This window comes from Paralichthys olivaceus, chromosome 13, assembly GCF_024713975.1.
Source record: "Paralichthys olivaceus isolate ysfri-2021 chromosome 13, ASM2471397v2, whole genome shotgun sequence".
NCBI lineage: Eukaryota > Metazoa > Chordata > Actinopteri > Pleuronectiformes > Paralichthyidae > Paralichthys > Paralichthys olivaceus.
In genome coordinates, this window is record NC_091105.1 from 769493 (window position 1) to 792500 (window position 23008).

At 48.4% G+C, this 23008-nt stretch overlaps 1 protein-coding gene across 4 annotated transcripts in view; it reads right to left on the reverse strand.

The window, feature by feature from the left end:
- Positions 1-1046: 1046 nt before the first annotated feature.
- The window catches only part of LOC109644759 (neural-cadherin), a 74660-nt gene continuing 52698 nt past the window's right edge, over positions 1047-23008 (reverse strand). For all 4 annotated transcript variants that reach the window (XM_069536630.1, XM_069536631.1, XM_069536632.1 and 1 more), the window contains 21 exons: positions 22637-22764; positions 21731-21917; positions 21452-21595; positions 17394-17677; positions 14993-15622; positions 13915-14911; positions 12956-13049; positions 11166-11350; positions 10584-10816; positions 8410-8681; positions 7919-8133; positions 6516-6643; positions 6040-6167; positions 5700-5811; positions 4676-4856; positions 4266-4432; positions 3900-4167; positions 3561-3741; positions 3228-3478; positions 2421-2578; positions 1047-1865 (listed from right to left, as the gene is read on the reverse strand). In XM_069536630.1, coding sequence (XP_069392731.1) covers positions 1203-1865; positions 2421-2578; positions 3228-3478; positions 3561-3741; positions 3900-4167; positions 4266-4432; positions 4676-4856; positions 5700-5811; positions 6040-6167; positions 6516-6643; positions 7919-8133; positions 8410-8681; positions 10584-10816; positions 11166-11350; positions 12956-13049; positions 13915-14911; positions 14993-15622; positions 17394-17677; positions 21452-21595; positions 21731-21917; positions 22637-22764 — 5606 coding nt within the window. In that variant the 3' untranslated portion in view covers positions 1047-1202. The remainder of the gene's footprint in view (positions 1866-2420; positions 2579-3227; positions 3479-3560; positions 3742-3899; positions 4168-4265; positions 4433-4675; positions 4857-5699; positions 5812-6039; positions 6168-6515; positions 6644-7918; positions 8134-8409; positions 8682-10583; positions 10817-11165; positions 11351-12955; positions 13050-13914; positions 14912-14992; positions 15623-17393; positions 17678-21451; positions 21596-21730; positions 21918-22636; positions 22765-23008) is intronic.

Here is a 23008-nt window from a genome sequence, read left to right on the forward strand (position 1 = left end):
ACGTTCAGAGAAGACGAGCTTCTTCCTCAAAACAAACGAAACACTGAAACGTGACGTCACGCAAACACGGACACGGAGCACATCCGACTGGAAAAGCTTCTGGGAAGTTTCTACAAGGGAGTAAAAAAATAATCATCTGAAAACAAACTATTCAACTTTATTTTACATGTTGGAAACCTCGAGAAGTTAAAACCTGTTTTTTTATTCATCTGGTTTAACTGTCGACTCGTCTGAAGAGAGAAATGAAAGGCTCGGAGTTTGTCTGAGGTCGGCTGCATCTGTAGAAACAGTTTCTTAAGAAAAGATGTTTGTCCTTCAGGGATCGTTTTGTTCGTAGCTGTGGTCAAAACACGGAAATAAAAAGATTCAAACGACCTTAAAGCAGAACGGAGACTTCTCCCGTCAGGACCTTCACGTGGTTCAACCAGGAGAAGAAGAGAACAAAATAAATCCAGCAAAACAAACCGAATGAAAGGAAAAATAAATAGTTTCAGAAAAATGTTTCTGTGTAAAGCTGATGCACGAACTTCTCTCGATGTGATCTCAACTTTAAACCACAACAAAGAATGTTCAGGGTCACGTGATGAACATTCACGTGATGAACGTTAAACTGCTGCGTTCACGTCACGGCTGAGAAAAGCTGCTCGCACATAAAAGACGCCATCGATGTGTTTTCACGTCGTTTGGCGTTTGTTTGTGTTGATCATCATTTTTCTTTGTCTCGTGTGAAAGAAACGAAGAATAAGACGATGGATGAAAATAATTATGTTCAGATTTTACTCACGTTGGAGTTTCTCTGTTTGCTCGTCGTGCTTCAGCCGTCACATGATCACTGACTTCCTGCTGAGCCAACAGCCAATCAGCACTGACGCTTTGCTCAGGTGGAGTGTGCTGCCCTCTGTGCCCTGTGTGGGCGTGTCCCCAGGGGGTTTGACTGACACCTTTCTGACTCAGTCATATGAGCTCCGCCTCACCTGTGGGCGGGGCAACACAACTCTACCTGCGACCCGTCATCATTTCATGAACAAGACGATTCGGAGCAAACGTCACGTGACTCCTCTTTTTATTGCAGAAATATTATTTTCAACACTTTTATTATTCCTCAATTAATAATGTGACGTGAACGCAGCACAGCGCCCCCTCCAGTCTGTTCAGTGTGTGTGTAGGTGTGTGTGAGTGTGTGTGGGGGGGTGTAGTGCCCCCTAGTGGTGTTGAGGCAGAGGGTCCTGACTGTGGCTCCTCTGTATGTAGGTTATTGCGTCCTTGTACGTGAGGCTCAGCTGTGGCCGGTCGTACATGTTGCTCAGAGCCTGGAACCTCGGGCCCCATCGTGACAGCCTGTCGCACACAAACCCTCCTTCGTCATCTTCCTCTTCCTCCGCGTTGCCCTGACTGGCGTCGATGTTTCCACGGGATGCGACCGACCCCAGCGAGCTGAGGCTTCCCACCGACGACCCCGAGCCCTCCACGCACCAGACGTGATAGGCGTCCGGCGGGAACGCCTCACTGTCATTGTCGGCCTCCCAGATGATCCGTGCCACATAGCTCTTAAAGTCCACGTGGGAGCGGGACCCCTGGTGGCCGGTGTCAGCGCAACTGCCTGCGTCGCTCGTCTCCACTTCCCTGCCAGCGAGAGCGGTGTAGTTGGCGTAGGCTGCGTCGCTGCTGTAGCTGGCGGCGTGCTGATGATGGTGGTGATGGGGGATGCTGAGGTACGGGGCTCCTGAGCTGCAGGAGGAGCCGGACGGGTGAACCTCCTCCTGGGAGCCGGGGGAGGATTTGATGAGCGGGGCGGTGGTGCAGGACGAAGACTGGGACAGGCTGGAGCACAGAGGACGCTTCAACTCTGTGATGTCATATCCGTTCTAAAGGAAGAGGAGGAGGAGTGAAGCCTCACATCACTGGGTTACGTAGCCTGAGCACTTTATTAGGTACAGCTGCAGACATGACACTAGGTTCAGTTTGAGAGGTTCATATGTTTGTTACTCAATTAAAGGATCATTTCACTGTTTCTCGTGTTTTAGGACGTAAATGTATTTATTTTATTCATTTAAATTTAATTTAAATCACAACTAAACATCAGTTCAAAGAACGATATCCTCACAAAAACAGGAAACAGCTGCTGCAATGAATTAAATGAACTTAAAGACAGAATAATAATCTAATGTGAAACTCGTGTCGTTACCTTGTTCAAAATATTTACAACAACGTTCAAACGCTCCAGTTTTATTTTAACATGTTTATTTGATACATTATTTATTATGTGACAAATAAAAAACAAACATGAAGGTCACGATGTGTTTTATCTTCTGTCTGCGAGTCGTTCAGCTCGAGGTCATGTGACTGAAATTAAAAATGGAAGCTCTGATCTATATACTGTGTGTGTGTGTGTGTGTGTGTGTGTGTGTGTGTGTGTGTACCTGGTCCTGCTCGCCCCCCCCCTCCTCGTTGTAGTTCAGGATGTTTTCTCGGATGTCCTCCCAGCTCTCGTGTTCTGCAGGGATGTGGTAAACTCCGCGCTTCCTGAACTTGTTGCGGCTGCCTTTCTGGTTCCACACCGTCACCGCCACCAGCACCGCTACACACACACACACACACACACACACACACACACACACACACAGTATAAATATGCATCCTTGCACCACTGGGACAGGTTTCATTTCCTTCCTGTACGTCTGCAGCAGCAGCTCATTAAAGCTGCTCTGTGGAGCCATTTAGTCTCAATAAATCAGTACAATGCTCTTTCACCCACATTATTAGAATCGCTTCAGTGAAACACTAACGAGTCACCAGAAGCTGGAGAATCAGACTTTAATGTCCTTCACTCGGAGTCATTTCCTAAATTAACCTCCACGGACATTTTCTGAGGAGGAACCTGCTTCCAAACGCACCCCGAACATGATGTTCACATAAAAACTGAAGCTTTATGAAACTGAAGCCTCGTACGTCAACTGATCGAGGTAACAACACACTGCTACACAACTCTGTGTGTGTGTGTGTGTGTGTGTGTGTTAGTTCTCACTCATCTTTATTTCTAAGTGACTGAAACCTTCAGAAACAAAGTGACGATCGTCTGATTGAAAAAACATTTATTAAACCAGTACTCTCTCCTTTGTCCTTTGTTTATAGTTAATACTGCAGCCAGCCACCAGGGGGCGATCCATCATCGTCGATCTTTATATAAATTCATTGATGTGAACCAGTAAAAACCTCTTGTCTCTCACCGAAGAAGACGAGTAGACACATGCTGATGGCGAGGATGGAGCTGGGACTGAGGGCGCCCAGCCGGTGACCTTTGACCTGCCCCAGCTCGCAGCGCTGACCTCTGAACCCCTCCTGACACCGGCACCGGTAGCTGTCGGCCGACAGCGCCTGGCATGTGCCGCCGTTTCTGCACGAATGAAGTCCGCATGGAGACGGCTTGCAATGCTGCTGACCCGAGTCATCGGTCACCGTCACCTGACCGCCAGGACACCTGGGACACGACACAGAGAGTAGAACTATTACTCTACACCAGAGACCAGTGGAGGCGTGTCCTCAGTTTGGGCGTCTCCTACCTGCACTGGTGCTTCCTCCACAGGTCGATGCAGTGCAGCGGGCTACGGCAGGGTTGGCCGCTGCAGGCGTCGCTGGAGCACCCTGAGGTTATGCCCTGCTTCTCCAGCACCGTCACAAGGTCCCGGCTCTGCCCGTCCAGAGGGAGGACCTGACCGTTAAAACGCACGTCCCGCAGGCAGCCTGGGGAGGAGACAGAGTCTGAGATACTGCGTGACAGACGGACGATAGATCCACGATCATGGATCATCACATCTGAGACTTAGACTGAGGCGGCGGTTCACTCAATGACAGCGTCCTTGTGAAACATCCACTGACTCCAGATCAGATCCACATCTCACCCTGAAAGTCTGACGCCTTGTCTCCGGCGTTCGGCCCGTTTCCGACCATCACGCTGGCAGGATGGACCACGATCTCCTTCCGGCTCCCCAGTCGCGCCTGGACCTCCCGTGAGCCTCCGCCCTGCTCCAGCCGCAGGGTGAACACGTTGTCATGGCGACTGAGGCTGACCAGGACCCACTGGCCGACGTCTACCCGCTGACTGGGGAGACGCAGGGCGCCGGCGCCGTCACCGAGGTTGGCGCGAACAGCGAGGTGACCCTCCGTGACCTGAGCGACGAAGATTTCATAGGAAGTCATTCAACTTCACAGCCGGTTCAAAAACCTGATATTCTGAGGAGGAGAAATGTGTCGAAGCGTCGACTCACCTCCAGGACGATGAACTCGTTGGCTTCCCGGGACGTCACGGAGAGCAGGGTGCCCGAGGTGGCTCTGGTTCTGAGGAGCAGCTGGACGCTTGTGCGACGCGAGCTGCCGCCTCCTCTGAGCTGGTAACGCACGACGCTGCCGGAGTCGAAGGAAAACTCAGGTACGACTGGGGGGGGGGGGGGGGGGGGGGGGGTGATGAGGTTTAGAAGCATGTTTAAATAAAGTTTTTTTTGAACACAGAGAAAAGTACGACCTCGAGGAGAGGAGACGTGTCGTCCATCTTTATTTACAATGATGAGTTCCACCAGAGTCTCATGTTCTCTGTGTGAGAACACACACACACACACACACACGCACACACACACACACACACACACACACACACACACACACACACACGGCCTCTCACCTTTGTCACACTTGTGTCCGGTGTATCCCGGGTGGCACTCGCAGCTGAAGGAGCCCCAGTCGGCGAGGCAGGAGGCGTGAACCCCGCAGGAGGGATTATCCCCCGTCACGCACACCCCGTCTGTCAGCCTGCACCCGGGGCTGCTGTCCACACTCTCACCTGGAGACGCCAGGTCGTACACCTGAGGGACGGAGGGAGGACGGGTTGTGAGCGTCATGTTTGTCTTCGTCTCACCATCATCACAGCAGATCACCTCCTCCACAGCCCGCTGGGATTCAAGGCCACTTTTTCTCATCCTGCAGTTTCTCTCCTCTCGAGGATGAAGTACAGACTGAATTGGACGTGCACCACATTTCTAAACAAGCCCATTGTTTCCAGTTGGCAGCCGTGCAGCAGCTGCATTCTGTGTGTGTCAAACCACCTTAACGCGTGAACCCCGAAATGTGTTTTGAATTTCTGAAGGAATCTGGAGGCTCTGATCACAGAGAGAGGAGAAGCTCTGCTGGATTCAGTTTCTCTTTCTTTCTAATGAAATCACACACAGATGTCGTTTCTTTAATCTTCTGAACATTTTCTGTATTTTTTTTCTGAGAGAGAGAGAAATCGTTTACACTTTGCTGACGACAGACAACAGCAGGAGAATTGAAAGTGTGATGGTCCTTGGAATTCTTTCAAGCTTTAAAATCTCTTCTGTTGTTTGAGTCTGAACGTCATCAACACAAGATGGTTCAGAGTCTCTGAAAAGAGAGCGAGCTGCTGAACACATGAACACGTCAGCAGCTGCACAGGACGAACGACAGCAGCGTCAAGGTGGCGCTCTACGATGTTGCTGTGATTTTCACTGAGCAGCAGAAGGTCGGTTCTTTATTTCCTCGCACGAGGAGTTTTTATCTGTGTGTTCGTTATTTCGCAGGAATACGTTAAAACTACTTGATTAACACAAAACCTGGTGGAAGGATGTGAAGTGAGTCCCAGAGAACAATTCATAAAACATAACACACACACACACACACACTGATGTTACCTGACTGTCCACCACCAGGTTGCGGATGCAGCCGGTGAAACTGCTGTAACGTCTGTGAGGAGATGTCTCCTTCACCCCCCCCAACTGAAGAGGCTGGAACACATTCAGATACCTGGAGAACACGGGGGGGGGGAGGAGGAGGAGGAGGAGGAGGAGGAGTCAGCAGAGTTTAAGAGAATGGGAAAACAGAGCAGCAGGTCAAATAAAGGAGAAGAAGAAAAACACACTAAGAAAACAATATATATAAATTTTAAACGTGAATGGTTACTATGCACAGTGAGCGTGCACAGTGAGCGTGCACAGTGAGCGTGCACAGTGACACGTTGGTCTCTGGTGTCACCTCTGGTTCCCGGGCGTCTCTCCTGCAGCTCTGCAGCCTGACTCGTCCACCTCCTGAGTGTCACCCCCCACACCCTCCACCTCGTTCACCGCAGCCCCCCCACACTGGTCCAGAATCAGCTGGACGGCCTGAACACACACACACACACACACACACACACACACACACACACACACACACAGTCAGTACGGTCTCAGAATGAGGACGACCTCAGATATTCATCAGAAGTTTCCTGGTTCTCTACATTTAGTTATTTTCTCTTTACACTTTGTTTAGCTCATAAAATAAAACACTGGATTTGTGAGAATATTTAGTTTTTATCATGAAAAGAATTCAAAAAGTTTCAAAATGATAATTTAACTGTGAAACAAATAAAACTTCTCTTTTCTAAAACAATCAACAACCACAAGACAAAGTTAGCGCATCATCCTTCGTCCATTCATCAATCCAACCAGCCCCGCCTCCGTCCTTCCTACCTTCCCGTCGCTGATGACGTCCAGGCGATGCCAGCGGCGGTCGGTGACGGTGGAACTGGGAGGAAGCTGCAGCGTCAGTGTTCCTGATCCGTGGTTGATGCTCAGAGCTGGAACCCCGTTCGTCAGCTCTGCAGCGAAACACGAGATTCTCAGTTTCCTGTTTTCTCTCTTCACATTAAAACAGCACGAGACCGACCCACTGTTCTCATGACAAAACCAAAATTTGCTTCATCCTCTTGATTTAATCTATAATTCTCTGTCTTTGGGAATCAAGTCCAGTGAGAAACGAGTCGGAGCTCGTTAAAGAAAGAGATTCCTGGATCAGCCCCCTGATCCGGATTCAAGTCTAACGAGTTCTTTCCTGATTCAACCTCCATGCTGCAGACAGACTGACAGACTGAGAACTTGACCTCCTTGGTGGAGGAAACAAAAGCTTTGAATACTTTAGATTTTAGATTCAACCACATCCAAAGAAAACTGAGAGTAAATTGAAAACGTGTTCGTTTGTTTATTCTTCAACAAAAACCAGAGAACAGATGAAATGAAGGACGAGACGCTCATCGCAGTTTGTTGAGGATCTCTGTTTTTAACACTGAGGTGTTTAACTTTTTATTTAACTGAGAGTGTGAAATATGTTTGAGGCATGAACTCTACTCTTCATGTTTCTGAAGAGTTCATGCGTGTGCGATACTTGATTTAGCCGATGTCACGTGACCCTGACATCAGCTCCCTGTGTCTCTGTGTGAGCTGCAGAATCCACTCAGTCGATTCTGTCTTTCGATATCATCCACTCCGTGATCAGATGTGTGTTTGACCTGATTAACCTCGCAGCCAGGGTATCGAACATGCAATGCTTCAGAGTGATCAATGCCGCCTGAACCCACGGCGCAGCGGCAGCTCGGCTTCAATCATTACGTAACGTTAATGCCATAAAATTATGCAAGAAGTGTTTGAAAGGAGATCTGCAGCCTAATCCGTTAAGGCCACATCTGGACCAGCGGGAGCTGACATTAAACTTCACCAAGCCGATCGTCTCCTGAGGAACAGCAACAGATTGATTCCGTCTTTGTTGAAAAGGACGAGTGGCGGCGCGTTCCAACCGCCGCTGTGAGATTAGCGTGTTCGCTGCAGCTTAGAAGTTAGAAAAAGTCCAAACTTGAAGCTAAAGGACGCCGGGTTTCAAACGTCCACATCTCAAGTTTCTGACTGTGAAATAATCTCAGTTATTATTTTACAGTTTTATAATTTTGTTCCTTCATTAAACCAAACGGGAGATTTTCTTTTGCTCACAACAAGTAAACATTCTTCAGTTTTCTTAAAATCCCAAAGGTTTTGATTTTTAAGACTTTTAAAAGCTGGAGCACCGAGGACCTTGCTCACTGGCACTTCAGCAGTAAACTCACCGATGGCGATGAAGTCCTCCTGCTCGTCAGAGCTGGCGGGGCCAACAGGCCCGTTGTAGAGGAGCAGCCCGTTGGCCGACTCGGCCAGGAACTCCAGGGAGATGTGGCTCTGGAAGCAAGGCATGATGGGAGGGAACCAGGCGTAGCCTTGACCGCCGAAGCTGCGTTTGGTTTGCTGGCACTCGGGGCCGTCGTACATGGGAGGACACTGACATCTGAGGAACAGAAGGGATTTCATTCCTTAACAAGGATTTGAATCATTTTCACTGAAACATCTTGTTCTGTTGTTTGACCAGAAACAGTTTTTAATTAAATCTTTCTGTTCTCACTGCATCACTTTAGAGTTCCACAGTTTAACTGTGTCCAGACATGAAACATTAAAATAAACTGAGACAAACACTCTGTTGAATCAATTCATTCAATTCATTAAACTGTCGAGCAGATGAATCAAACGGATCCTGTCCTGGACAGGAGACAGAATCTGGACCCACCTGTACCCCAGCGCTCCGTCCTGGCAGGTGCCCCCGTTGGAGCAGGGGTTTGTGGGGTAAGAGGAGCAGGGCAGGTGGACGTCCTCTCGGCCCCGGCAGCCGCACCGAGCCGCGGTCAAGGCCGACAGCGACACCAGAGACGTGTTCCCGGAGCTGAGAGCCGCCGGGGTCTGGCTGAATGAAACCTCGCTGCTGCAGCCGGACTGACAGTCGGCGTGGGGACAGTCGTCAACGCCCACCTGACAGATGGACACGCCCAACGTGGCCTCCAGCTGGAAGAGTTATGATTGGCAGCAGAACAATTAACAAGAAACTAGTTTCTGCATCAAACAAAAAGTGAGAATAACTATAATAAAATGTTAGCATGAAGCTAAGTGATGCTAAGGAAACTAAAACAATAATCTTTCCTGAAACTAACGACAAATTAAAATTAGCTTGAAGAGATCAAACGGAAATGAGCGACTTGAGTGAATGAATAAAAGTGAAGATGAATCCTGAGAGAAACGTGAAATTAAAAACTAGCATTGAACTGGAGGCCTCAGCTAAAAGCAGCTGATTCAAACGGATCAATATTAATTTATAACAAGCTCCAAGTTCTTTTATACATTTATTCTTCAATTCTTTCATCCGTCTCCTTTGGGAATTAGAGATTCACAGCTTTATGAAACAATAAGAACAAGATGAGCAGACACTTCAGGTGTGTGATGTGTTCAGTGGTGTGTGTGTGCACGTGTGTGTTTAACATGTGTGTTAACATGATTCACTAACGTTCATCACTGAATCACTGAGCTCAGGTCAGCAGCTGCTCTCAGGCTTTTAAATGGATCTGAAATATTAATATGTACATATAGAAGTGTGTGTGTGTGTGTGTGTGTGTGTGTGTGTGTGTGTGTGTGTGTGTGTCTGTGTGTGTGTGTCTGTGTGTGTGTGTGTGTGTGAGTGTGTCTGTGTGTGTGTGTGTGTGTGTGTGTGTGACCACTTGCTGGAGTCACAAGTCCATATTTCCATGTATAACCTCTGCACTTAACCTCCTGTGTGTTCATGTGTGTGTGTGTGTGTGTGTGTCTGTGTGTGTGTGTCTGTGTGTGTGTGTCTGTGTGTGTGTGTCTGTGTGAGTGTGTCTGTGTGTGTGTGTGTGTGAGTGTGTGTGTGTGTGTCTGTGTGTGTGTGTCTGTGTGAGTGTGTCTGTGTGTGTGTGTGTGTGTGTGTGTGTGACCACTTGCTGGAGTCACAAGTCCATATTTCCATGTATAACCTCTGCACTTAACCTCCTGTGTGTTCATGTGTGTGTCTGTGTGTGTGTGTGTGTGTGTGTTCATGTGTGTGTCTGTGTGTGTGTGTGTGTGTGTGTCTGTGTGTGTGTGTGTTCATGTGTGTGTGTGTGTGTGTGTGTTAAATGGTTGACTGTGTGAAGTGTCTCTAAGTGCTGAGCTGCTCACTAACGTGTGAATGTGATGTTTAATTGATTTGTAATTAATGCAACATGAATCTTCTCTGTGTCGTTATAACGACGTTCAGCTTCTGCTTCAGCTCAAACTCTCACAGTTTGTTAAGTTTGTGTTATGAGCTTTAATTTGGTTTTTACGACGGAGGATTTGGAGATCTCAGATAATATCCTCGTTATTTTGGATTCTAATCTCAGAGGTTTCTCTCTGATCATCACCTGTAAACATTGTTCCTTAGTTTTTAACCAATAACTTTAATCTGCCTTCATTATTTCTGCAGCTTAAGTGAATGTTTGAATGTTTGGAAACTGAAGCTGTTCATCTCACCTGCTTTTTTCCGTCGCTGAGTAAATGTCAGTGGGTATTAGTCACTTTCAGGTTCGGAGATTTCTGGCATTTAAACCTTGTTATTCAACTGTTTAACCTTTTTGATGTTTGGTTTAAATAAATGCTAACATTTAAATTCAGTGGGAGCGTTGAAGTTTTTCCAGCTTTTGAAGAGCAAGAGAAGAAGTTTTAGGTTTAATTAAAAACAGAAAATGAACAAGAGAGAAATAGAAGTTGGTTTCAGTGAATACGTCTTAAAGTTTCTTCTTTCCCTTGAATTCCATTCTACGCAGTTTATTGTAAATCAATGTTTTCACTTGTGCAGCTATTTTAACAGTGAAGCTGTTTGCAACATAAAAAGTTAACTTCAATTATTCAATAGGAAACTTTCAGGCTTCTCACCTTGGCTTTGTTTGCCGCCACGTAGCCGTGCAGTTTCTCCGCCTTGTAGTACGGCGAGCCACGAGCAGCGAACCAGACGTTCAGCTCCTTCTCGCCCCGTCGCCCGGCATCGCCAACAGAGAAGATCTGGACGTTTTCCGGCAAAGTCTGCAGGAGTTCAGCCAACGCTCGACCCAGACGGGAGAAACGGCTCTCCTCACCTCCACCGCTGAAGAACTGCTCCACCGTCAGGTCTGCAGGAGGAAGAGGAGGGTGAACGGAGTCATCACTGACTTCATACACCTTCAGGAGGAAACACCTGGATTCATCTCCACCAGGACTAGAGCAGGGACTTATTTCCCATCATGCTTTGCTTGTTGTCTGTTGTGATGATGAAGCCTGGGGGTGGAGAGGGTGACAGCCCTGAAACCAGGACCGCACAGCATTCTGGGACATGCAACATTGCGCCCCCGTCAGTTACAGTTACCATGGAAACCAGTGGGGAAAGTATTTGTCGTGTGTTTGGCGTGAGCATTTCAAAAGAGACGGTTACATCATCGAGATGAAAGAACAGCATGACATCATCATCACCCATGAACTCACTGGACAGGCGTATGGAGGCGGAGTTCTGCAGGGCGTCCTGCTGCAGCTCTACTACGTCCACCCGAGCCGTGGAGGTCACGTCGGGCCAGGTGCGATCGGACACGCGCACCTGCAGGCGGTACGACCCGGGAGGCGTCCCCTCCCTGACACTGAGCTGACCCGAGCTGTGGTTCAGACTGAACAACCTGAGAGGACGGAGACGACAGGAAGTTAGAAACTGCAACAGGATCTGAAAAATGTAAATGAACCACATGTGCCGGCGAAGCAGCTTCTCTGATTCAGAATATTGAGGCGACACACAAATGGAACAAGGCCAAAGGGTTTTAAATCTTTAAAGATGGATTCCTCAGATCGAGCTCGGACGTCTGTGTTTGAACATGAACATGGTGCGGGGGTGGGGCGGTGTCTTGATCCAGGAAACATTGGTGCTCCCGGGTCACATGGCCCCGGTCCAGGCTCGTGTCACTGTTGAACCTCCCACCGCCGAGGCGACCTTCGGCTCTCAGACGAATAATTGATCGTGACTGAGTCGAGGCCAAAATGAGACCAAGATCGAACCCACACCCCCGCTGCTGCCACCGCCATCGCCGCCGCCGCTGCTGCTGCTGCAGGGGAAACGGCTTCGACCTTCTCCTGGATTCACGTCACGCTTTTAACGTTTCAAACCCTGCGACGCAGCGCTTCACTGACAGGAAGAGATTTACAGCGCGGCTCAATTCCAGCCAATGACACAGGAGCTTCTTCTTTTATGTCAGTTGATTTCCTGTGAGGTCACATGTCGTCGTCGTATTCGTCTCACCTCATCACTTTGTTTTCTTTCTTTATTTTCCATCGAGTTTTTCTCCGATCGTCTTTACGTACACAAACTTCAGCCTGCACCTGATCCGCACTGTGAACAAATTGCTACCTGTCGGCTGGTGTGAGGACGGGCGGCGGTTCAGGAGCATCTGTGGTGATTCTCTCTCGAGTGGTTTCTTTGTTCTCGGCCGTTTCTTGTCGTCTCTCGTCGTCTCTCCTTATAGGAACCTCGTTAGAAGAGGAGGTGGCAGGGAGCGCAATCAGGCTCTCCTTTCAACGTGTCCGCATGGAGCCTCGTCTCATCAAACAAAACGAGCGCGCCCTCGCCACGCTTCACTGGGAATTTTCAATACCGCTGGTTATGAAGTATTAATAGCACTGTTCCTGACAAGTCAGATCCCCCTTCTCTCTCTCTCCTCCCCGTCCTCTGCACTTTCATTCTCTTTCACTCTTTCTTTGTTTCTCCCTTCAAACTGCCTCTTCTCCTCTTTGTCGCTCCGCACCTTTGTACTGTCTCTCCCTCTCTAGTTTCAATCTGTCTGCTGCTCTTTTATTGTCTTCATGTGTCTCTGGCTGCGGATTCTATTTACGTCCAAATACGATGAAGTTAGAATTTGGAATTTAGGTTTTTGCCGCTCACGACTCTGAAGATTGGACGAGTTCTCTGCGACAACATATTTTAAAACAAAGGGAATTTATGAAATATGCTGAGTTTGACATTTCGTTCGCTGTCATGCAAAAAAGTGCGTGTGCAAGTTTAAGCACTTTAATTAGAAAATTAGATGCATATATTTTCTTGTTTTCTGAAATATGAATGATTATATTCATATTGTATATTTATATATAACACTTGTTCGCGTTTCTTCCTTTTCCTTTCTGCTGTGTCCTCGTCTCCTCCGAACTCTGGCTACCACTCTTTCCTCTTTACTTTCACTTCCATCGCTCTCCTTTTTTTCCACGTCACCTTTCAGCCCACTCATATGTCAAAGCACCTGGTTGGTTTGCCCTCGAAGCGGTACACCTTCTCACTCCAGTCATCAAGGTCGGGGGATTGAACCTGTCCGAGCACCGTCGTCGGGAGGATACCTGTCAGGAGGCAGGAAATAAAAGATTGAAGACGGGAATTACTTTTTGAATATAAATGATCCCTGAGGTACGACTCAAAATATTCATAGTGAAGGAGGGAGTGCGGAGGCTTCTTTAAGGAGATAAGGTGGCGGGCGACGCCACACGGTCATGGTTTGACAGCACAGTGGGGAGATATGCACACATTCCAATTGCTCTCACAGTGCCCCCCCCCTTCATTTCCAAAAAGAGCCGAACACACGGCTGTAATCTCGTTAGCCGTGAAATCAGTTACCTTTTAAAAACGGCTCCTGTTTACGTGCTCGTCAAACCCAGGAGTTAATTGTTTGCTCTGTGGCGTGTTGCTGAGCTACAGGATGGATTCATATTAGCGGGTTAATGTACTTTCATGTCGAAAGGCCCCAGAGAGAGAAAATCCACTAAAAATACATTCCAGAAAACCATAGTTTTTCCAGCAAATTACAGCGAGCTGACAGATGGTACGAAATACTAAATAAGTGATGTGGGCTGGAGCGGGAGGCTGAGAGCAGTCGACTGTGACAAGAACAGTCTTAACAACACCAGCACAGAGCACTCAGAGGTGGTGGGGGGGGCACCAGGGGACCCGGAGGTCAGAGAGGACCGTCTGTGAGCGGAGAGTCGCCGGTTTGAAACCCTCAGAGCAGCCGGGGAACTCTGAACCCGACGAGTTCTGTACAATCACAGTTTTCACGACGTCGACACGTTGTCCAAGTGTTAATTATTAGACCATGACAGTATGTTGAACTATTTATATATCAAGTCAAAGACCAATGCTTTGTATACAGTCAGTTACTGGATCCCTGACACAACACAACACAACACCACACAACACAACACAACATACCCTCAACACTGTACACGATGAAGTGGGTGTGTCCTGGAGAGTGGGGGTGGTCGTTTCTGTCCCCAATAACAATCGTCAATGTGCTGGTGGAGCTCATTGGAGGAGAGCCGCTGTCAATCATGAGAATCGGGAGGCGGTACTCTTTCTGCCGCTCACGGTCAAACGTCCGGAGTGCTGTGATGGCAGCGCTGCCGTTCCGGAAATCTGTCAGGTTGAAGTTTGTGGCATCTGAGGTGAGCATGAGCAGTCGTATGGAGAACGGTCCGCCGTTGGTGGAGGTGTCGCGATCGGTGGTGTGGAGGAGGAGCGAGGTTTTGTTCATTCGTACTGACTGAGGCGCCGCCGTGTTCTCCCAAACGACAGGTTCATAGGGGACCTCGAACTCCGGCCCATTGTCGTTGACATCAAGTACCGTCACTATCACAATGGCGGTTCCGGTCAAGGATGGACTCCCAGCATCTGTAGCGAGGACCATGATCCTGTGCTGGGAGATTTTCTCCCTGTCCAGTGAATCAGCCACTACCACCCAACCGGACTGGTCCACCAGGAACTGACCGTAAGGGTCGGACTCTTTGGAAATACTGTAAGAAAAACGTCCATTTTGGCTTGAGTCAAGATCAGAAGCTGACACCTGAGTAACGATAGTCCCCACGGACACGTCTTCAGACATCGCTGGCGACTCATAGAATTGTGGGAAGAAGACAGGGGCATTGTCATTCGAGTCTTCCACCTGAACGAGGCAGTAGGCCAGACTGAAGAAATCAGCATCCTCAGCCTTCAGGGTCAGATTGAAAGTCCTCTCATGGGGCTTCTCAAAGTCCAGCTTCTTCTTCAGCCTGATCACACCACGTCTGTTAAGTTTGTCAGTTTCCACAAAGAACTTCCTGTCCTCGTCACCTGCCACGATGCTGAAGGTTACCACAGCATTCTCGCCCTCATCTCCATCTGTGGCAGAAACCACGAAAACCTCGCTGTTCACCTCCAGGTCTTCTGTCACCTGAAAGACACACATGATGTAGATGGTTATGATTATCACTACTGAAGACAGGTGAGGCTTGTTTTAGACAGACTGACCCACCTGAGTGGTGTAGATCCTCTGAGTGAAGACGGGTGGGTGATCGTTGACATCTGAAACCGTGATGGTGGCTGTCCCCGTCCCCGCTAATCCCCCTCCATCCCTGGCCTCCACCACCACCAGATACCTGTCCTCCGCCTCCCTGTTCAGGGAACGTAGAACGGTGTAGATGGTCCCTGTGGTGCCGTTGATGGAGAACAGGTTGAGGTTGATCTCATTGCGGACGTTCTTGATGATGCTGTAGGTCAGCATGGCGTTCTTGCCCTCATTGGGGTCGTCGAGGTCCATGGCGCGCATCTCCATGACGGAGGTGTCTGCGGGCGAATTTTCAGGAACTTGGCCAACAAAACAACCGTCTACTTCCAGTGCTGGACACGGGAAGAAGGGTGCATTGTCGTTGACATCTTGGACTTCTAACAAAACATCGGCAAATCCTGTGAGTCCCGCCCCTCCCTCATCTGTGGCGAGGACCAGGAATCTCCAGGCTGGACGCTCCTCCCGGTCCAGGCGCCGTTGGGCGTAAATTCTTCCAGTGCGTTCATCGATGGTGAATTCACCACCAGCGCCCTGGCCATGGAGAGAGTAGCGAACGGCAGTTTGGTCGGCTTCTTGGTCCGGATCTGTGGCTGAAACCTGCAAACGGAAAAAACAAAACGATTTCCTCAAGTGATCTGGAAAAGATCGGAAAACTCTTCTTAATCAAACCTTAAAATAAAAAGCGTTTGGTTTGTTCTGTCGTTCTGGAACATGAGACAAATAACAAGGAATTGAAGTTGAGATTTATGACCAGGTTTAGAATAAAGTTTAAAACTGCTGGTTTCTAAGGGAGTCGCGATCTAATCTGCGTCTACAAGCAGCTTTAAAACACAAATACTGTCTCCTTCTAAAGTACACATCTTTATCACTCCGCTGATGCAGCATGTTTCATTTAAAGAAATAACGTCTCTACCCTTCTACTGTTTTTAAAAAGCTGAACAAAGATAAAAACTGGTGGTTGAAGACAAAATAAAGAAAACTCAAAGCATCAACAGGAAATGATTTGGGTCATAAAAAAAGCTTTTATTATATAAAAAGAGTTTTGAGAAGCAGCGACTTCAACAACGTTCTACTTCTTTAAAGAAACCAAGGTTCTTCTTATCAAAACAGATGAATGTCTCATTACGTACAAATGTGTCCAGCAAATAGGACATGAGGACAGGGGCTGATTACAGGGATGAACATTTGTCTGTAGCTTTGTCCTGTTTGCTTAATTAACCTGCCGCTATCTCTCTGGACGAGGGGACACGAGGGGACATGAGGGGACACGAGGGGACATGAGGAAGACACGAGGGGACACGAGGGGGACACGAGGGTACACGAGGGGACATGAGGGGACACGAGGGGACATGAGGAAGACACGAGGGGACACGAGGGGACACGAGCAGCAGAACGACTCCTCACATCTGTCACCCCACACTCGATGCAATTAAAAGTTAATAGACAAAAGCATGAAAAGTTCACTTTCACCGTTTCGTCTCGTTTTTCTCACCAGAGGGTTTGTTTACAGAACCCTTTGAAGTCCCCCCCCCCCCACAACGTGATGCAGGTCGACAACATTGCAGACGAGCAGCCGCAGCGCCACAGAGGTGAATTCAGAAAATATTCATTTCTAATAGGATGTTCCCCTCCGTTCACTATCTGTGGAATTGTATTAATACACAGGGCTGAGAGCGGCGTGCGTCCGGGGAGGGGCCGGCCGCCCGGCGCCACAGAAACCATTGAGAGCATTAGACAGGAACCGAGTGCACATCAAATCAATTCCAGCAGGCGGAGGGAAGCTGGCCTGGGTCGAGGACTTGGTGACACATGCCTCTCTGACGGGGATTACTTCCCCGCCCTCTTCCACCTTTTTAATCTGATTTCGTTTTTGGCGCCACGTGAATTACCAGAGATAGGTGTGACGAAAGGCGGATGAAAGAGGGCCACTCTGACTTTTCTGAGGCAACTTTTCAGATCCTTCCTCTGCGCCAGGCGGTGTTGTGTTGAAACACGTGTGACGAGTTAGCATGTGGACACTGGATCTCTGCTGAGCTTCAGGCTAACGCTCCTCTGAGTGAAACCAACGCCGGTTCATTCGTCTGCGTTAAACCTGAATCACTTTCACATGTTGCTCATATCAAACCTCGAATCAGGCTCCTTCACTGTGAACTTAGTTCAACATGTACTAACTCACAGAGGTGGACAGAGGAAACTCTTCAGTAAGCGTTGGTGAATCATGAAACTCTGGAACAGTGTGATGTCCTGTGAGCGGCAGGAAGTCGAGTCTTTGATTAAGTTTAAAGACTTTTTAAAAACTTCACTTACAGGATAGAAACCATGAAAAATGAACCTTCGATATTGTTTCCATGCAAACGAGCTCACTGACCTCCAGGATGAAAACTGGCAGCTGGGTGAGCTCCTCAGTCACGACGGCCTGATACTCGGTCTGGCTGAAGACGGGCGCCTCGTCATTGTGGTTGACCACCTGCACCACCACCAGCGTCTCGTTCTCCCACTTCCCGTCGGAGGCCACCAGCCGCAGCTCGTAGCGCTGCTCCATCTCGTAGTCCAGCGACTGAGCCACGTAGATGGTGCCCACCTCGGGCTCCACGTCGAAGGTGCCCATGGCGTTTCCTGAGGTGATCTGGTAACGCAGCTTGGCGTTGGCCCCTAGAAGGAAGAAGAGGAGCGGTCAGCTTGAGCTGAGGCCAGAGGAGGAGAAGGAGGAGGAGGAGGAGGAGGAGGAGCGACATGTTTCTGTGTCATGGAACCAAAATCATGATGCCGCCAATCTACTTGAAGACACACACACACACACACACACACACCCACACACACACACACACACACCCACACACACACACACACACACACACACACAGAGTAATGTTCGGAGCCCAGAGGCAGGTCTGTCTGGGTCCGGCCTGTTCTCTGTTTACCAGCATCCAAGGAGACTTTAGGAGACAAACACCATCTGTGGAGACATGGAGGACCTTCAATATGACGTGTGTGTGTGTGTGTGTGTGTGTGTGTGTGTGTGTGTGTGTGTGTGTGAGAGAGGAAAAGCTTAAGTGCACTGGTCCGTCACAGCATCTGAACACAACCCATCATGACACTTGCAGAGCAGCTGAATGTGTGTGTGTAAATGTGTGTTAGGGGAGTAGCTCCAGAGGTTTTTGCCTCCGGCAGCCTCCCTAATGATCAGTCTGACCATATGGTGTTGCCCTCTTAAAATACACACACACACACACACACACACACACACACACACACACACACACACACACACACACACACACACACACACACACACACACACACACACAGGGCTGATTTAATTCGCAGCCTTGCAGGAGGCTCCAAATGAATATTAAGGTCAGATCTCTGCTCCTCGATAGCTGGGCCGGAGGGGAAAGTCGTCCCTGGGCATCGACTGCAGGTCGACACTCTAAAGGACGAAACTGAGAAAGTTTGGTTTTGATTTGAAACCGCGTCAGAACATTTGACATGAGAAGCAGCTTTCTGACTGCACTGCCCATGAATTCTGTGTCATGTGATTAATGTGTGTTACAGCTGACGTGATGCGTTCAGGTGCTTATTTCACTGCAGAACTTTACAGATCAGCAGCGACATTAACTCTTCGTCATTATCATCATCTTCTGTCTGCAGAGGCACATCACTGCACTGTGTGAGCAATCATATATTCACTGTGTGTGTGTGTGTGTTCACTAAACCCTGGGGTGACACTGAACTGAAACACAAACTCAGCGGAATAAAAAAAAAAAAGCCTCTTGATCTCATTACGAGACGCACTTAGTTCTGCAAATTTTCCACTCGGAGGACTGAGCAGGATCCAGGAAACACGACGGGCGACGAGAGCTGCAGCGTCTCTTCAGCTTTAGGGGGATGGAGGGGGGGGGGGGTAATCTAAACCCACACTCCACCTACCCTTCACCCCACCTTTCAGTGTTCCAACAAACACCAAATTAAGATGAAATAAATGTTTTATAGCAAGTGTGCCTGTGTGTGTGTCTGTGTGTGTGTGTGTGTCCTGTAATCATGTTTGCTTGACCTCCACTTTAATGCTGAGAGAAGGTCACCAGTGTTTCAGCACCTGTCAGCTTCAACAACAAAGTGTGGTCATAATGGACCACACACACACACACACACACACACACACACACACACACACACACACACACACACACACACACACACACACACACACACACACACACACACACACACCTGGAGCCAAGGTGACGGTGCAGTTGCTGCAGTCAGAGAATAAAACCTTCAGTTGAATTTACAACTCATCAAATCTCAGACTGGAGTTTGATTGTTTCACCTTCAGACACACACACACACACACACGCACACGCACACACACACACATACACACACACACACACACACACACACGCACACGAGGAATCGTTTCCTCATTAAGTGTCTAAAATCCTCAGACCTGTGTTTTGTCTGTAGCTGAGTTTATATTTTAAATCCGTAGTTTGAATGAAGGTAACGTGTTTGTGTCGTCTGAAGAGTCAAAGAGTTTTTCTCCAGTTTGAGGTCACATGTTTACACTTGTTGGTTCTTGGTGGTTTTTACTTTGCATTTGAAGCAGATGAAGGATTTTAGTCGCTGAACGTCTGGATTTAAAGTTTTTTAAGAGACTCACAGCCGCTCAGACACGTGTCAGAGAAACAGTTTGAACACGAGGCTTTATTCAGTTATCTTTTGAAACCATTCACCACGTTCAACCAGTTGAGAGGTTTCATAAAAGCCTGAGAGATAAGAGGAAATTCTTAAAGATTTAAAAACCTCGGGCCACTCACATGGCTGACTCAGCAGGGACCAGGAACACCCCCACCCACCTGCCTGTTAGGAAGGATTGGGGGGATGTGAGCTAAGGTTGTCTCCCTCTGTGGACCCCCCTGTGGTTGGGGGTGGAGGGGTGTTTGTTAATTACCACGGGGAGACCCGACGAGACACAAACTGGGGATAAAGCGTCAGCGTTTGGGGAGAAACCATCAGCAGTTTGCTATCTGAGCATTTCTTAATCCCGTGTTCAGCGTGTTCCCGCAGCTCGCAGGGATCCGTCTGAAGGGAATAAATATAAATCTAGAACAACAACGACACGCGGAAAAAATAAAAAGAACATAAAAGAGGCAACAGAATTAAAACAAGAAGCAAAGCAGATTTTCTTCAAACCTCGAGAGTTTGATGCTAAAACGAGGATCAGTGGTCAGAAAGAAAAAACCTCACACATCTGAACCAGATGTTTGTGGACGGTGTCTGACGAGGGTGTGTTTGGGGGGTAGCGCTTCATTTGGTTGCCATGGTAACATCATTATATTCAAATGAGAAACACGAAGTCGTTTTCCAAAGCTCATGAGAACGTGATTCTCCCTCTGGTCTCTGTTTGTCATGAACTGAAACATGATACATGAGTTCTAACACGACTTCGAGGTTGGAACAGCACGAGGTCTGTTTCCTCTGGTTGTGATGAGATGAAACGCACCAACACAGTTGTCGTTGTGGTAAATGTGATCCGACCGCTGCTGGTGTCATCTGTTAAACACATCCAGGAGCCGTGTGATGAGTCATTAGTGACATTTATTTAGTCTTTTATCGCTGAGTCACACGATCACATGCTCAACTCTCCCTCCACTGAACAGCAGCTGATCTCACACTCTGAAACAGATTTGATTTTTTTTTCCCAGCACCACAGCTTGTTAGCGAAGCTGCTTCTCGTGTCCGTTCTTTACAAACGATTCAGAAACCGGATGAAACCACGAGAGAAAGTTTGGAGGAAGAAGACTGTGGGGGAGGAGAGGAAGTCTGGGGGGGGGGGGCAAATCAGAAATGAGACGATGAAGCAGAGCGTCGGAGTATATGAACGTAGGAGGCAGGAAAAATACAATAAAGGTTAAAGATTAAAAAAGAAGATAAATAATCAGACGTCAATCTATTTTCTGAGCAAAGAAAAACCCCAGAGGCCCCGAAAGACATCATTAAGAGAGAGAGAGAGGGGGGGAGAGAGGGAAAGAGAGAGGGAAAGAGAGAGAGAGAGAGAGAGAGAGAGAGAGATGAGGCTGGTTTTGTTGTTTTCTGACTTTTTTTGCCTCCTGCTGCTCATTGGTTTCGAGTGGAGGAGGAAGAGGAACGAGGGACAAACACAAACAAAGAGACGAACATCAAAACTGTCAACCTCAAGGGAGCAGCAGCGCTCACTAACGAGCTGTGACAGCGAGAGAGGAGGAGGAGGAGGAGGAGGAGGAGAGTGGACGGGGGGGAGGGAAACACAATGAGAGGAGGAGGTGGAGAGAGAGAGGAAAACAGGTGAGAACTGAGCAGAGGATTATGGGAGAAAAGATTTGGAGGAAACAACACAAGGGAGGAAACAAGAGTTCAACACAACAGAGGAATGTTGGGACTCACCTTCGTCCTCGTCGTTGGCGGTGACGGTGATGAGGACGAAGCCGACCTCCTTGTCCTCTTCCACGCTCACCTCGTACACCGGCTGGGCGAACGCCGGGGCGTTGTCGTTGACGTCGGTGATGAAGATCCTGACGTACGATGTGTCTGAAGCGAATAATACAAAGTTTAATAAACTATTGGTCTTCACAAAGAAAAATAATGATGCCTCAGAGCAGCTGCACACTCTCATCCTGTCCACGTGTGTGTGTGTGTGTGTGTGTGTGTGTGTGTGTGTGTTACCGGTGTTGGGTTGTCCTTGTTGGCTTGGTCGGGCCGACTCGGATCCGTCCTGCGACTGCACCTCGATCAGGTACGAGGCTTTCTGCTCGCGGTCGAAGGAGGCCCGGGTGACGATGACGCCGCTGCGCGTGTCGATGCTGAAGAACTGGGAGTCTCCGCTCTCGTCTCTCAGGATCGCGTAGTGGATCTGAGGAAGACGAGTGAGCACAAGAAGAAGCTGAGGTAGAAGAAGAAGACGACGCCAAAGAAGGCCACGAAGAAGAAGACAAAGAGGAGGACGCAGAAGATGAAGAAGAGCACGAAGAAAAGGAAGATGACCGAAGACGACGAAGACAGAGGACAACGCAGAAGACCACAACCTGCTGGACTTTAACTGCTCATCCTAACAATCCATCCAGTGAGGTCTGAGCAGGATGCTCAGATACGAACGCCCTGCAGAGAGTCGTCCAGAGAAGACAGTCAGCTGCTCACTGTCCTCCCTGGACAGCATCGCCACTTCCCGTCCCCTCACCAGCATCATCAAGGACTCCGCCCGAACACACAGCTCCAGGTTCAGAGACAGTTTGTTCCCCGAGGACATCACAACCCTGAACTCTAAAACTCAGTCCCAAACTGTCCACTCACCCCCGCTGCTCACTTTGCTCTTTATCTTTATTTTCTATTGCAACATTTTAATGCAAGTTCATTTTTTTAGTAAATTTATTATCTATTCCGTCAGTTGTTGTTTGTTTGATGTCGTGTGATTGTGTTTGTTGTCGTACTTTGATTTCGTTGTTTGCACAGTTTACAATGACAACAAATGGATTCTGACTCGGACGAAGAAAGACGAAGAAGATGATGACGATGAAGAAGACACAGAAAACTGCACAGAAGACGCAGAAGACAGAAAGAACAAGTGTTTCTCACCCTCCCATGCAGACCAGAGTCCAGGTCTGTGGCCGACACCTGAGCCACCGATGTGCCGATCTCTGCTCCCTCAGGAACCGTGGCCTCGTAGGTGGACGACAGGAAGAAAGGAACGTTGTCGTTCACATCTGGAGATGGAGAGAAAAGAAAGAGGAGGAGAAAAAGAAAAGCAGCAGGAATGAAAATCATCGTATTCTCGTCTAAATTTATCTGTTTTGTTGTTGTCGGTTCTGGCAGCCGAGCACAAACAGACTGACGTGTCCATGAAAGCTGATTACATTGGATTAAAAACTGACAGAGAAGAGACGAGAAACACAAGCAAGAAATAAACAGACGCACAAAGACAGAGGGAACGAAAGGAGAGCGAGAGAG